General features: G+C 41.4%; 1 protein-coding gene across 10 annotated transcripts; it reads left to right on the plus strand.

Moving 5' to 3' along the window:
• The first annotated feature begins 6 nt into the window (after positions 1-6).
• On the plus strand, positions 7-16,455 carry vwa2 (von Willebrand factor A domain containing 2). Of its 10 annotated transcripts, XM_019362573.2 has the most exons (15): positions 7-251; positions 2,277-2,418; positions 5,135-5,196; positions 8,088-8,162; positions 9,744-9,877; positions 9,958-10,067; positions 12,162-12,359; positions 12,457-12,590; positions 12,756-12,885; positions 13,883-13,938; positions 14,022-14,129; positions 14,224-14,805; positions 14,940-15,491; positions 15,689-15,811; positions 16,053-16,455. In XM_019362573.2, exons 3-15 carry the CDS (start codon positions 5,145-5,147, stop codon positions 16,181-16,183), a joined length of 2,385 nt encoding a protein of 794 aa, XP_019218118.1. In that variant the 5' UTR covers positions 7-251; positions 2,277-2,418; positions 5,135-5,144; the 3' UTR covers positions 16,184-16,455. The 10 variants fall into 10 exon arrangements, with proteins under 10 accessions (XP_019218118.1, XP_013124897.1, XP_019218120.1 ...); XM_013269443.3 differs by lacking the exon at positions 2,277-2,418 and having other exon boundaries at positions 7-301; XM_019362575.2 differs by lacking the exon at positions 8,088-8,162.
• The last annotated feature ends 325 nt before the right edge of the window (positions 16,456-16,780 follow it).

Genomic DNA, 16,780 nt, shown 5'->3' on the forward strand with positions numbered 1-16,780 from the left:
ACTCCCAGTTTTCGTACCTGTTGGAGATGGGAGGGGGTCATGTGAAGTCCTCATCTGTGCAGGTACCTCAGGGATAAGCATGTCGGGTAGGTGGGGTCGCAGCTCCCTCTCTGGTCGGAGGCAAAGCACCTCATTAAATCAGATCAGTGCGGAAACAAGGTGGTGTTAGGAGGACGGAGAGGAGCGATCTGCGGAAGACGAGCTTCAGCTTAAAGGAGACAAACTGCGGTCGGCGAGGAGACGATTTACCGGTGCGTGGGTTTGGATGTGCTGGTGACGGGTGACTTTCTGTAGCAGTTTAGTAAGTTTGCTGTTTGACTGAGTTAACAAGTTATTGTGCAATGGGTTGGTTTTTTTTTGTTGTTTTTGTTTTTTTAATCTAAAGAAATTTACGAGATTGCTTAAAAAGTTTAAGGAATACCACTTTGGGTATGTGTACTGACGAACCCTGCCTTTCTATTTTTGACTGTAATGTTATGCTAGGACCTTGTACCTGACTTTAAACCTGCCATACGCGGAACAGTGACCAGGTGTGGACAGACTTGACTAGAGTTTCAGGCCAAAGGGAAAAATTAAACACATTAAACCCACCGCTGTAAAACTCTGCTACCGTTAAATAATGTTAATAATTTAGCGACGTTTTATCCCAGGCATTAGAATATATTCACCGGTAAATTTGTAAGGTGCACCTTAATTCCCCCCAACACGAATATCTAATGAGCCAATCACACAGAAGCAGCTCGGTGTATTTCGACACGTAGAAGTGGTCAAAGCAGCCTGCTGAAGGTCAAACCCAGCACCAGAACCTGTTGATCACCTGACATTTAACCTGCACAATGGTGCTCGACTGTTTCAAGCTTACACGAAGGCAACAGTAACTCAGATAACCACTTGTTATAGCAAAGGTATGCACTGTAATAAATCTTGAAGGAGATGGAGGCAATAAAATGCTTTGAAATGATAGGAAGACTACAGTAAATAACTAGTTGTAAAAACCTAGCTATGCAGAAGAGCATCTCTTGGGCAACAGCAGCAGAAGATCACACTGGGTATTGCTTCTTTAAAAAAGGAATCTAAGGCCAATATTTGCACATGGTCATAACAATTGGACAAAAGAAGATTGGAAAAATGTTGTCTCGACTGATAAGTCTCAATTTTTGCTGTGATATTTGGAAAGGTCAGCATATAAACAATATGAAAGCATGGGTCCTTCCTGCCTTGTGTTATAGGTTCAAACTGCTGTTGGGGATATTTTCTTGATACACTTTGGGCCCCTAAGCACAAACTGAGCATCATTTAAATGCAGCAACATACCTGTTGTTGACCATGTGTATCGCTTTATGGCCCCAGTGTACCCATCTTCTGATGGCTTCTTCTAGCAGGATGACAAAGCTCAAATCACTCAAACTGGTTTCTCACAGTGACCAGATCTCTATCCTGTAGAACACCTTTGGGATGTGGAGGAATGAGAGAGATGTATCCAACAAATCTGCAGCAACTGTGTGATGCTAAAATGCCAGTATGGGCCAAAATCTCTTAGGGAATGCTTATGGCACCTTGGAATCTATGCCACAAAGTAAGCTAGGGGGCAGAAACTGGCAAGGTGTACCTAATGGTCTGGCTGGTCAGTGTGTGTATCAATAAACTCAATGACACACAACATAAAAAAGATAAAATGAGTTCTTATTTGCACAAACTGGATTTGCTGCAAAATATTCTAAGCAATAATCTTATTTAGCTTGGTTAACTGAGAACTGATGATAAGCTGCCTCAAAATCCCATCAGAGACTGCATCCTCTGTCTGTCTGTGTGTGGTTTCCGACTTGTTAGAGCAACACATCACTGCAGTGGGTACATACCAAAGCATTTTGTGGCTTTTAATCAGCTGCCGTGCTGCACAGTTTTTCACATTTGCTCTCTGCTGTTTTTAAAGCAGCTGTTTCAGGTGAGTCACCCTAAAATGATTTACACTGTCAGGATGTTTCTTAAAGTAACACGCTCACTCCCAAGTACAGGTTACAAGATCTCTGCCGTTTGTATGAAGCTTGTTCAAAAACTAGTGCTCCTTTCTAATTATACAGCATGAAGGCACTTTCCCACCAAGCATACAGTTTGGTGGGAAAGCTTGACTTGGCCCTTCCTCTTCCTCCATTATTTCACCACTAAAATTGAGAGCTAATATTTTATGGGTTAATCATCCCATTCACATAAGAAATATGAAAAACATTAGGTTAGGAGAGTGAAGCACTTTAATTAGCATTTCCCTCCCCTGACAGGCTGATCTGTGCGGTTTTGCCCATTTAGCTGGAACCACTATTCCAGTGCAGACAGCTGAGAAGCTGTTCACTGGCAGACAGACTCGGGAGGGTGGAGGGACCCGCAGGAATGCTTGTGAAGAAGAAGCCAATTTTGAGACAGGTGTGCGCACTACACACATGTTTACTGTAAAAGTGTCTTTTATATGCCGGCATGGTCGGCTGCTTCCCTGTGCAAGCCTGGGCGCTCTAAGCTGCACCCCCGTGGAAGTAATGAAATCTGTTGTCAGCAAGACGTACCAGCAAGTGCACAAAATGAGCATCAATAGCCTTTTCTTGATGTTTATCAGCACGGGCCTTCTCAGACAGCCACATCATGTCAGCTCTGCAGATCTGTATCAGACACACAGAGTCCTCTTAAAGAGGGGCTCCATCCTGCACACAATCACATCCCTGTCTCAGAAATACAGCTTTACCTGTGCAAAGGGTTTCTCTGGTCTACCTATACACAGATACACATATTTTAGTACGGCTATCTTTGTGGGGACCTGTCACTTACACAATACATACCACGCCCCCTTACCCTAACCATGGATGTCATTACTGAATACCTAAAGTCAAGTATTAACCTTCGGCCAGCTATGTAAACTTTTGGGGTCCAGCATTTTGGTCCCCACAAAAATGTCAGATCCCACAAGCATAGTGGGCTTTTGTTGGAGCAAGTCCAGACACAATAATGTAACCATGATTTCATTGGATATAACATTAACTTACACTGACTTGTGGAAATGTGCTCTAACATTAATTAGAACTGCCATGTGCATAACCCCTAACCTTTTGCTAATCTTAAAGCAGTCTTTACCTTAAAGGCCACTGCCTTTTAAGGAGTGTTGTGTTTTGTCCCCATAAGAAAGGAATGCCTGTATAAGGTTACTTTCTAGGGAGATATTAGTCTCTATAATATGCATACCTATTGGACCACACACAGTGTTTTTCAGCCACGGGAAGGATATTTTAGCCCTGCTTATCAGCACCCAGAGTTAATTAGACTTTATATGCATCCCCCTTAACATTGTATGTGTATCAAACAGTGACAACATGTGACCGTCATTGTAATGGTGCGGCTAACCTGAGGTCAGGTTGTATGCTCGCTTAACAGTTGGCATGTGTAATCAAATCATAATAGCCGTGGGGGCTATGTCAGCAGTGCTGAAGCATCTGACTTGCTTTTTGTAAGGGTAAGCCATATTCTAGTATCCCAGCTCCTGAGTGAACACTGTGGTAAACATGGATTACACTCTCAAACACACACATATTTACATAGCTCGTGTCTTACACACATTCCTGTTGGAATTCCTCACCGCACACACATCCAAAGTAGTTTGCATCCTGCTTGAAGAGCTTCATTTGGAACGTATTGGTTTCTTTTTAACCCAGACAAAACACTTATATGTATACATGCTGGTATCAAGACACCTTTGTTAAGTAAATTACATTCACTGGCCAGTTTATTAGGTACACCTGGCTGGTACTGGCTTAGACCAGTGCAGCAATTGCATGATGCAGTTGCTTCACATTTGTTAGCTGTGTATATCCAAGATGTGAATCTCTCGTTCCACCACATCCCACAGTTTCTTTTCTGAATTAAGAGCTGGTGACTCTGGAGGCCAGTTGAGTACAGTTATGTGTATTGAGTATTGCTATATTCAAGGATCCAGTTTGATCTGAGCTTTGTGATATGGGGACACTGTGGTCTTAAGGGGATTGACATGGTCAGCAACAATAATGCGGTAGCCTGTGGCTTTTAAACGATGCTCAGTTGTCCTGTCCTGTCTCTCAAAATGGCGCATACTTTTTTGATTATTACACTGTAAAATTAGTCTTAGTAATAAAATAATTAAAACTAGTATTTTTTTGTTTGTTTTTTAAATTTGATGACACAAGATGCACCAGTGTTCATCAAAATGAGGAGTAGAAGAGTGTTTGACCTTGACTTGAAAGTGCAGGCTACTGCCAGGACTAATATTGCTGTTTAAAAAAAATCTAGTTGAAATAACTAAATAAAAAAATCTGGGCATGTACATGAATATCTGAAGAAGTGTATTAGATTTTGTTTTAATTTAATAACCAAAATAGAATTTAGTGGTTTGTTGCCTGAGGGCAACATTATGCTGTTAGGCCACTTTTCCCAGGGTAATAATACTAAAACAGAGCTTCTAAATTCTCCTAAATTACAACTGGACCTTTAAGGTCATTTCCCACACTGAGAATGGTGAACTTGATGAGAGTAAAGGTAGATCCCAGAATCAGGTTTGAGGAAAAATTATTAAGGCATAGTATGAAGATATTTTAAAAGAGTTTGTACAACCACCCTGGTTTTTCTCTATGGACACTGGCTCTAATCTACTCTCCCTTTATTCAGTTCTCTTTGAAAGGCCAAAGTTCAACCACTTAGCTACACTTAGCTATGAAAATATGCTAACAGTGCAGTCAGTCCTGGGTTACTTACCCCCTGGCACCCCTGATCGAATGTAGTTGTGCCCTGTTGCTAATGTCTTTTTCATTTTTACTTGGTAGGGTTACACAGACTTGTCCTCATGTCCCTTGGCTAACACTATAACACATTTCCTGAATTGTGTCATGGCTTAAGTGGTTTCCTGTTAACACAAAAACGGCTCACAAAAAAACTTTCTCACAATTTCTGGCTCCTCTGCCAATGTTTATCCCTGACATTTTGCCTGTCTGATGGATTATATTGCTAAAGTTTATTTCACCTTGAGAATAACAGGCGGCTTTCAAAAAACAAAAAACAGATATATGTGCATTTTAGTGTTTTTACTTTGCATTCTGTTTAAGTGTCCCTTTTGTTGTTGTTCCAGGCGTCCCAGGATGAACCGTCATATCTGCCTCTCCTCCCTCTTAACTGTGCTGCTTCTTCAAGGTCGGTTTATTGATTTTATTACTGTTTTGCCTTCTATGCCTCAGAGCCATTAGTGGGAGGAGTGTTTTAAGTACTATTTTGGAATATCTGCTTGCGCATTATGGATGCTTTGTAAATAAAAGTCAGTGGATACATCGCTGTGTCAAGGTTAGTACTGGAAATAAATGCTAATATTAGGTATGTACTGATGGTTATGGTTGTTTTTGCTCGGGAAAAATTTAATGTCCTTGTAAATATAGTGGTGAAAATGTTCATTGTGTTGGTGCTTGTGAGAACATTTAAGGCCCAAGTTTATGCCCTGCTTGATGGAAAATGTGTGGTGAATCACTGAAGCGCCTCTAGACCACCTGAGATTCTTTACGAGACATTTTACAGCTTTAACCTGTCAAGTCTCGACCGCTGAAGAATTCTTCGCATCAAAGTGCTTTCCTGCCTGTGTGTGCTTGACATGCTGCTTGTTTTGCGAGGCAAGCTTTGCATCTCTTCCATAGCATTGTTCCCGTGGACCAGAGTCTATCGGTATGTGCCTGAGGGAAGAGGCAGGAGTTGTGGGGCAATAATAACCCTTGAATTGTTTTCAAAACTGACAGCTTTAGCCCCATCCTAACTATTTATTATAGGTCATTTTAAGACTTTGAACTTGAGCACACTAGACTGTCTTACCCTGTCAAGAGGCGACACGCTGACAACACAGATAACATGTTTCAGTGCAAGATATCCATGTAATCCAGCCTGTCAAATTGAATTCCACAGATATGGGCAGGCTAATCCTAGTTATTTTTCTGATTTCAGGGAGATATTGTGTTTATCTCCCAGACTGTAGTGGGATTGATGCAAATTGACATACATTTATTATCTTGTTCCTGATTTTTCTGCTAAATCTTCTTTCACACACATTAAAGATACAGTCATTCTGCTAGAGTCGCTTGGCTGAACAGATAGATGTTTTGTTCAGAGCACTGTGGGCCCCACACTGACCGTGAAAATGCCGCTTGCCAAGAACCTAAACGTCCACTGTCAGGAGTGCTTTGGGGCTGCAGCGTTGTTGGAATTCGAGGCAGCTGAAAGGGTCAGGATTGTGAAGAGGTCGGAGAGCAGAGGTCTGGTCTGCAGGTGGTAGGTTTCTTTAATTATTAGTGTTGTGCTTAATGTTTCATGACCCGATGAAGGCCTTTGCTCCTATGAATGAATGGTTGAAGAAAAAAAAAATTCTCTCAGAAGAAATAAAGTCATGAGCTTTAAAAAAGATATTATTACCACTTCGGAGTTTTAGTTGTGCTCAAAATGTAACAATAAAAAATTGAATTGGTTTTATTATTTATATGTTGCATACTTTCCCTTTATTTTTTTTTTTACAACCACTGACATGTCTTTTGCTAAATGCATGTTGCATTTCACCATTAATCATCTGTGGTAGCCTGCAAAGAAATCAAATTTAAACAAAGGTTGTCAAAAATAATAAAAAGCACTCAAGTCTTGACACCCTGACTTAAGCTGGTTCCCTTCTTTCCTCTGGAAGAACAGTATTCTCTGCAAACTAGTTCATGCCCTTCTTGAGCATTCAAAGTGCTTTATACAACATGCCGCATTCATACAAGTTCTTTCTATCTAACATTTACACACATTTATATATCGGAAAGTAACTTGGAGTTCAGTGTCTTGCCCAAGGATACTTTTGTAATGCAGACTGGAGCAGTAGTGGATTACTATCCTCCTGTCTATTCTTCCCTTTGTCAATCTAACAAAGTCAAAGAGGCCCAAAAAAATCATGTTTAAGAGAAAAAAAAAATCAATGTCAGCCAGTATTTTTCTCCTTGCCTCTCACACCAGTGACAGAAATATGAGTGGAAAATATGAGGACAAAGCCAATGTCGGCACTAAATAATCCCATCAAACTTTTGTACATGCAACCTTTCTTTGATGTTTTCGGTTGCGCTTTATCGTTTGGCTCTTTTGACTTTTTATCACCTGTTTTAGCTGATGTGCAGGCACTAAATCAGCATGACACAGACAGCCTGAAGCATTACGGCGACGCTGACGGAGGACAAACTGACACTTTCTTCCTGACTGAAAAGAAGCACTGTGGTCTTCAGAGTGTGGAATCTGTTCAGTGTGGCAACGCACGTTTGTAAAATCACTCAAGTGCTCCCTTCTCTGTGCCGAACAAATGCCTCTGTCGGACAAAAAGCCATGTTCACACGAAAACATGTCCTTGCTCTCCTCTGAGCCGTACGTGTGCCTGAATAGAGGAGCGTCCTTTGACTGAATGGAGCGAAAGAATGGTTTTCTTCACTTGTCTGCTCACATTAGCTTGAAATACTCAATTATCCGTTAGAGTCGGGGTCATGTGGGAGTCTATATTGGCTTTAGGGAAGGCATCCAATTTATTGGTTATTTTACTTTTCTCACGGCTCTATAGGATGTGTCTGAACAATGATAATAAATAAAGTTAACGTGAAGAGTAATGGTCCACAGGTCAGAGCATGGTTTTTTATATGAAGTATTTTGTGAGTCTGAAACTGATGAAAAAATTGTAACTATTAATGTGAGCTGGTGGGGATCCAACTAAAACTAAGATATAAACAAATTAAAATTGCAATGATAATTTGCGAACCCTCGGATTTATAAGTATTTGAAACCTTGTGGAGATCTGGACCCTAAATGTTTAAAGCTTGAATGTGTTTTTTTTAGATTACAGTAGTCTAGAGACATTTAGATAATCAGTTAAATGTGTAATAAGCCACGTTTCAGCTATTTCTAATTTATTCCAAGTTATTTTGGCCTCTCTCTCGTAGGTTAGTGCTTCATATGTAAATTTACTGTGACTGTAGGTGAATAAATAAAGACTGAATAAATATCTGACTGCTCTCTGTGTTGTTGGTGCCTGCTAGTTCAGCAGGGCACCTCTGTGCAGGAGATTCAAACCAGCCTTGAGAACATTGTGAAAATCAACTCTGCAGGAGAAAGTGAGTACCTTACAAAATGGTCAACGCATAAAATGTACAGTCATGTGGAAAACGAAGCACGCCCTCACTGCTTCCATAGGTAAGTAGCAGCCAGGCACTTAACTTTTTGATCATCAGCGATCACCTCTGTAAAAGCAGCAGTTTTGGCAGTTCTGAGGTTTGGAGCATTCAGGTGTGTGTTAACACAATGCCACAAAGTTGATGCCCAGCAAATTCAACCCAAGATCTGACTGTGCAATCCTCTTAGAAACTGTATAAAACCAGAGAACTCGATCTCACGTTCTACAGGCCTCAGTTAGCATGTTAAATGTTAAAGTTCATGATATCACAATTACAAAAAGACACAACAAGTATGTTTTTTTTGGAAGGGTTGCTAGATAAAAGGTGCCTGTCACTAATAAGAACATGACAGCACAGCTTAGGTTTGCATCTTAACAAACCAGAAAAACTGTGGAACAATGTCGTTTAGACAGATGAGACCAAAGTGGAGATGTTTGGTCTTAATGCACAATCCACAAACATCTCTTGCCACATGTCAAACTCAGAGGTGGAGATGTGATGATTTAGGATTGTTTTGCAGCTACAAGACCAGGGTACCTTGTAGTCATTGACTCAACCATGAGTCAATGGCTTAAAGTATTCAGTCAGATGTGAGGCCATCTGTCCAACAGGTAATGCTTGGTCCAAATTGGGTCATTCAGCAGGATAAAGATCAATAGAACAGCAGAATCTACAACAGAATGGCTAAAAACAAGAGAATCAAGACACTTAAGTGGCCCAGACAAACCCTCAAGCTGTGAATAAGCAGATAAGCAAATTTTAATGAACCGGAGCAACACTGTGAACAACAATGAGCCAAAATACTTCCACAATGACGTCAAAGATGGATAAAGTCTTAGAAAACAATCACTTCTAGTTACTGCTGCTAAAAGTAGTTTTACAATCTACTGAATCACGGGGTGTGCTTAAAAACGTTCTTTTTCACATGAGTGTAGGTGGTGGGAAGTGTTGTGACATGCTAGGCCATGCTGTCAACCTGCATGCCTGTAATTGGATGTAAGTCAGCTGAGCGGCACACGGTAAATGAGCCAGAGATCCTAAATCAGAAATGGATAACAAATTGTGAGACAGAAATACTTAGAAGTTGGTGGTCTGTGTCAGTGGTGGATGTGACTTTTCTATAAGCAGATGACTCAAATGACAGACAGATGGCACACGCTGCATGTATAATGTGCCCCTAATGGCTCTTTTCATAATCAGCTGAATACTCACATGACAGCTTATGCACCCAGCAAGTACAAACGTGTATGAAAGAGAGAGAAAGCTTTTTACTTGGTAGTAGTTTAATGTGCGAAAGGGAAAATATAAGAAAATAAAATGAGCTTTGGCATGCAGAGTTTGTTTTCTCTTATTATGTCTAGATACTATTTTTGTCTGCAACGGTCCATTTGATACCCAGCGAGGAAAACCAATATAATACAGGAATGTGGTGAAGCTAGTGAATGGGTTTGGACCTATTGACCCATCTTTGTCTGTACCCCCTGTGTGAATTATTCTGTGTGTGTTTGCTTTAATGGGAAGTGATGCAGTGCTCAGCAGCCATGGATATTCTCTTCCTCATGGATGGTTCCTACAGCGTCGGGAAAGGCAGCTTCGAGAGGTCCAAACACTATGCGATCAAACTCTGTCAAGCACTAGACATTGGACCAGATAAGGTTTGCGTTGATCTCTGTCTCTGTCTCTCGCCGTCTTCGCATCCTGTCAGTCAGTGCTCTTGTAATTTCTCCCTGTGCAGGTGCGAGTTGGTTTAATTCAGTTTGGCTCGACTCCTCGGCTTGAGTTTTCCCTGGACTCATACTCCACCAAGCAGGAGCTGAAGAAGCAGATAAAGAGCATTTCTTTCAGGTGTGTCTCTCCTGCCATCTGAGCACGAGTAGTTCAATATGTGAACTCAAGATATTAACTTAAGGTTGGTTTTGTATATTAATGAGTCATAACTACGAAGGATCCGGGACATAAATGAAAGCTTGAAAGAAATGTGGAAAATGAGAGTTCCTGTGGTCTAAACAGGTTCTCTTTGACATCCATTATGAAATTAACTGTTTTAAATCATCTGCACTCACTGGAGAAGCAGGCAACATTATTTTAAGATTTTAATTAGCAAGCAACACTTCTAAGGATGGAGTCAAAACATTTGTGGCTCACAGCTTTCTTTGATTTGGAAAACAGAGAGCCTAAATTGGCAGGCGTCCTCTTTATTTTTTCTTCTAGCTTTTCCATTGTTATCAACCGGCCTGGAAGTGCAAGATGCTGTTAGTGCAGACTGAGATTACAAAACTGTATGTGTTTGTTATATTTGCCACAGAAGATTCAGTAGTTCATCTATTTTGACGGCTTCTACGTTTTTAAAACCAGACTGTCATGTTTAAGAAAAAAAAATCCAGGAGTAAATGAACAAAAAAGGTGATAGAATTAGGTCGAACATATCCAGACTGGCAACATTTTCTTGTCCTCATCTTATATTTTACAAATCCCTTAAACTATGCTGACAGCAAAACACGTACACATCCACACATGTGGCTAAGTAGCACCAAATGCTCCCTGAAAAGGAAAACAAATTAATTTCAGATTAGAGGCCCTCCACAGGTGGTCACTGGATATTGGATAAGTGCATAAACCGAGGAAGAGGATGGTAATTTGACCAGGTGTGTGGGTGTTTGTGTGTGTGTTGTTCACAATGTGGAAGTAACATTTTGACCCACCAGCTGGTTTGAAGTGGGTACATAGAATTGAAACCTATAACCAGTCACATTACCACAAATTGAATTAATGTAGCGACAGACTCAACATCAGTAGAAATTTTATAGCAACTTTGGAAATGTTAGAGAACTCCAGATATAAGGGAAGTTAAACTCAAGGTAACATTAGATATTTTAGTGCTTATGCATTTTTATTGGATTTATTGTGTTATTATCATCATTAACAGTGATTAAAGTAGCAAAAAAAGTATTATCTGTTACCTTTGATGTAACCTAATTACAGTAAACTGATCACTCCAATATAGCGCATCACTGTAAACTTTATTCTGGTTCTGAAAACTGCAATAAATTGCCCGTATTTTCATGCAACCTTTAATGACACGAAATTGTTATATTCCATTCGGCCAGTTCAGCTAATCATCATAATAGATCCAATCTCTCAGAAACTCTGAATTAGGACATTACATCTAAAATTAAAATGAAAATTTCAGTCAAACGTTTCAGTGGCTGAGCAGTGCTTTGCTTTGAAACTAATTGCTCCAGCCCACTTTAACCTCTGATTATTACCAGTAAAAGTCATGTAGTTAAGTGCTTAACACATTTACTTGGCAAGCAAAAGGTTGCTGGTTCAAGTCCAGCTGGTGGCACAAATCTGTGTCGGTGTTTCACCAGAAAGGGCATCTGGCATAAAATGCTGCCAAATCAAATGTGCAGAAAGCAGCTTTAAATGCAGATGTGTTTTTGTTCACATTGTTGTTTGAGATTATTGCAGTTCAAAGAAGCACAAGTTTCCTAAGTTTCAATATTTTGAAGATTTTTGTGGAGTATATGCTCACACAGATCTGTGCTAAGGAGGTTAGATTGGTGACTAAGCCACTTGTAGCGTTTGTTTCACCAGATCTGTCCTCTATCACCTGGAAAGGATCTTTTTCTCAGTGTTTACACTTTGAAAATGAAAGGATGGACATTTATGTTAAACAAAAACAAAACCGAAAATGATTTAAACTTGTGTCACGAGGCCTGGGGTGATGAAACGTAGCCAACATACATTTAGAGTCCAAGAACTTAAAGAGAAATCCATCCAAATGTAAGCTTTTGTTTACTTTGGCTGTGATATGCAGCAGTTTATTGACCTTCCTGACATCTGCTGTAGTACAGTACATGTGCTCTAACTCCTCAGTATTTTTCAAACAAAAACACAGAAATCCTGCTATTTCGCTTTTCGATTCTCTACCCACAGAGGAGGCAGCACCCAGACAGGCCTGGCTCTGAAGTACATCCTCAGGAAGGGTTTCCCAGGCGGCCGTAACTCTTCCAGTGTGCCTCGCATCGTCATCCTGATGTCAGATGGGAGATCTCAGGGCAACTCGGTGCTGGCGGCTGCTCAGCTCAAAGACACAGGCGTGGTTTTGTTTGCTGTGGGCTTGCGCTACCCCAAGTATGTTTGACAGCTCCACAATAAACTTTCCCTATAATAATTCATTAAGGTATGTGCACATTTCTTTATATACTAAGCCATCTCTATATGTTTTCAGATGGGAGGAGCTTCACGCTTTAGCCAGTGAGCCAACAGAGAGCCACGTTTTCCTCGCCGAGCATTTCCATGATGGTGTCAATGGCCTGTACACAACACTGAGCACGTTCTCTTTCTGCAACGCCACACCTGCAGGTTGGACTTTACACTGACAACAATTCATGCTTTTTATTTAAAGAAGTAAATGGGAATCCCTTTCTCTAACATCCTTGTTTTGTGCTGCACTACCCCCTTTTTTCTTGTCCCTCATTGCTCAGTGTCCAGTCTCCTCCTAACCCCTGTCTCAACCCTGTTCTCCAGGCTGTCGGATGGAGACATTTCCCTGTGAGAGGAAGACATTGGAGACACTTAAAGAGCTGCAGGGGAACTACATGTGTTGGAAAGGTTCCAAAGGCTATTCCCCATACACATCTCTCTGTCCCTACTACAGGCAAGTGTTTAAAGGTTTTACTCTCAAATGAGCTTTCTTGAGCTTCTTCTCATTTCTTTATACTTTGCTAGGAATGTTGGTGCAGTGGTTTAATTTAACATGTGCATAAATGGAAAAACACAAAAACACGGCCTGAACTCTTATAGACAAGAAAGGTTCGTGTCATGTCTTTGCTCAGTTTTCTTTTCCTATTTCTTAACAATGTGACTTTGAGACACGGCTCATCTGCTTTATTTTTTTTTAGATGTGTCGCTACTTCTTTTGGTCCTATTTATCCAGATTTCTCAAATTCTTTAACAATTCTTTAACCTGAAACTGTACAGCATGCTAAGTTGTCTGTGTAGAGACAACACGATCATGGGGTGGCTCAGGACCTTTGCACAGCACTGTATAGTTTCCTAATATGATCTGTTTTGGACGATGCATTGGATCTAAGTGTGTAACAGTGTTTTTCCCCCCCTCATTGCTCAATGAGCCACAAGACAGCAGTGGAACAGGGTAACTCCCATGTGTTAATGTGCTGTGTCAGTGTGAGGCTGTTAATAAAAAACAAGCTACAGCAGTGTAATTCTTTCAGACCCTCCCAGGCAAAATTAAAATGGCCTTTGACAAAATTAATTTCACACAACATTGCAACTTTACCACAGCAAAATGGCCCGAGGCAAGTGGAACTAGACCATTACACTCAAGGTAAAACTACTTTTTTTCGAAAAGCACAGAAAAGATGTAAGGTGTGTGCTGTTTCTAGTACCTGAAACTGTCGAGATGAGTGCTAGCAATTCGCATGAATGGCAGATCCAACTGAGATCTAAAATGCCTCTGGCTACTTATTATATTAATTAGTTTATTAATTGATAGGTGGGGCTCAGGGAATGTGTTTCTGTTACCTAATAGGGAAAATGAGAGAATGGCTTATGGGGGTCAGGAACCACATCACACTATCTAGAAGCAACTGTTTTAAATGCTAACAAAATATTTTGAATTTTGTGTTTTACAGGTACAACAAGGTTTATAAGAGATACCAGACAGTCTGCCATAGAACAATTTGTCCGGGTAACAACCTCTTCCTGCCGCTTTTTACTTCTCTGAGATGCGGTATCTGCAGCTCACTTTCTTCATCTCTCTCTCCGCTGTAGATCCCTGTGATTCTCAGCCATGCCTGAATGGTGGAACATGTGTATCAGAAGGTTCAGAGGGCTACCACTGCGTGTGTCCTCCTGGCTACGGAGGAGACCCACACTGTGGTCAGTACACTCAAAGCTGCTGACTACATGCTAAGGCTATGTCTGATATTACACTGTAGAGAGCAAACTAACCAAACCATCCATTCCTTCTTAGCTCCTGCATTATCGCTGGACTGCTCTGTAGACCTGCTCTTCCTGCTGGAGGGCTCTGCCACACTCACCTTGGAAGGCTTTCTCCGCCTCAAGTCCTTCTTAAAGCGCTTCCTGCAGACTGTGATTGGCTCTAACAGCCCCAGCAAGGTCGGCTTGGCGGTGTTTGGCGGGGAACCACGAGTCGAGGCCCAGGTTGGCAAGTTCAAAGGAGACCTGAGGAGTCTTCTTAAGGCTGTGTACTCACTTCAGCTAATTGGTGGTGAAACAAACACAGGGCAGGCCCTCCGCTATGTTACCCGCCACGGCTTTATGAGCGCGCCGGTCTTTGCCGATGTCGCGGATGACCTTCCCCGTGTGGTGGTGCTGCTCACTGCCACTCCTGCCGCAGACGAGGTGGTTGAGCCGTCTAAATATGCACGAGACAGAGAGATCTTCCTGATAGCAGTGGGACCTGACAGCTTAAAGGAGCAGCTGAATAACATCACAGGAAATCCGCAGAGGACCCTCACCTACTCATCACCTGATAGGCTCGCTTCCAAGATCCCTGAGCTGAGGGCCAAGATCTGCAGCGTGGATACGCAAGGTACTTGATCTGATAGATGTGCTTAATATGTTGGAACATTAATACCACCATTAGGTCAGATACTACTGAAAGGATTGCACACAAAAAAATCAAATTAGCTATCCATATTCTTTTTTTTTTCTTTTCTTTTCCAGGTTGTCTGGGTCAAGCTGTAGATCTGGTGTTTGCCCTGGATGCTTCAAGTGGTGTGGGCCGTGATAACTTTGCCACCTTGCAGGACTTTGTGCGCAGCGTCACCGTCCAGTTCGACATCAACCGTGACGTGGCTCAAGTGGCCCTTGTGGCGTACAGTAGGAGAGCCACCACTGTCTTCAAGCTGGACACGTATGAAACTGGTTCTTCCATCATTCAGGCTGTAGGTGACGCCAAGTACGTGGGTGGAGTGGCTTCGACGGGTGGGGCGTTGCTGCACATCCACTCTAATGTTCTCACCATAGCTAATGGCGCACGACCCGGAGTGAACAAGGCTGTAGTAGTGGTGACGGACGGCACCGGTGGGGATGATGCTGTCGTACCGGCTCAAAAGATAAGAGACAATGGAGTCTCAGTGCTTGTGGTTGGTATCGGAGATGTCCAGAGGGAGAGGCTGATGCAGATTGCCGGTGCAGAGGAGCACATGATCTCAGTGCCGTCTTATGAGGATCTCAAGTACTTTGAGGATGTACTGGTGCAGATGCTTTGTTCAGGTAACGATGCAGGGGAACTTGTCTTTTACCAAACCTCCTAAACTGTTTTCTTTTTCTGTTGATAAGGAACTGTTGTGAAACTGATCTGCAAACACAGTTTTTCTTCTTTTTCCTTCACTTAGCCTTTTCAGAGATGCAAGATTTTAAACTTAACATGAAAAATAATTGGTTGCTTTGTGCTGATTCCTTCCTTTCAGAGGTGAAGAAACCTGTAAACCTGTGCAAGCCTAACCCATGTATGAATAATGGGGTCTGCATCTTGTCAGAAGGGAGCTTTCGCTGCCAGTGCCAAGGCTATGAGGGGCTGCACTGTGAAAGAAGTCAGTGACATTCAAGAAAGTTTTCTTTCCTTATATCCTTAATTTATACTTTTCATAGCTTCGTCAGTGTCCCTTCTACAAAACTTAAGTGCAGAAACAAATTTTCCAAAGACAAGCTGATTTAGATATTGATATCCTGATATAGCATTTGATCCCATATTAAAAACTCAGAAATTAAGCAGTAAATGTAAATGGACAGAATTGGTTACAAGTCATGACTTGTTGTGTGGTTTGTTTGTAGGAAGCAGCAGGTCTTCATCCAGAGGGGATCTTCCAAGACCTGCTGGCCTGAGGAGGAAGAGCAGGGAGAGGAAGGACCACCAGGGGCTTCTGCATCGTTACAAACTACACCGTCGGAGACATACTCCCTGACATGCCCTGCACTTATAAACACAAAGTATACACTGAACATATGAACACTTAAGAACCGAGGATGTTTGCGGGCACACAATGGAGCAAAGGGAAATCTAATGTTGCTTTGTTTTTTTTGCTTCAGTGTTTACAGTTGCACACAGTGTCAGCAAGTGCTTTGTATGTATCTGTACTGCTGTATCCATTTGTATGTTATTACTGTTGTCACTGTTGTGCAAATGTCTCAACACGGTTCTCTTGTATTTAAAGGATATAAACTTTTATATTATTAATCAGTGTCAGGATTCTAATATTTTTAATGCATAATAGTCACAACTTTATTTCTTTACATAACCAAAAAGAAGGTCCTCCCACTCCCTCAGTTTCCATTTTTAATATTACGCTCCTTATTTTTACACGCAAATCCACTAAGCTGGTCGAGGTTCATTTGGAAGAAAAAAGTACATTCGTATTGTTAAATTTAAATATACAAAAGGTAGTTATATTCCAATGAGGGGTGAAATAATTGAGGATTTCAAGAGAAGATGGCCGGTAAATTTTGAATGAATTGATGAGAAGGTATCTGAAACTAAAGGAAGGAAACAAAAATATTTCCCC

The sequence above is a fragment of the Oreochromis niloticus genome, linkage group LG8 (genome assembly GCF_001858045.2).
Source record: "Oreochromis niloticus isolate F11D_XX linkage group LG8, O_niloticus_UMD_NMBU, whole genome shotgun sequence".
NCBI lineage: Eukaryota > Metazoa > Chordata > Actinopteri > Cichliformes > Cichlidae > Oreochromis > Oreochromis niloticus.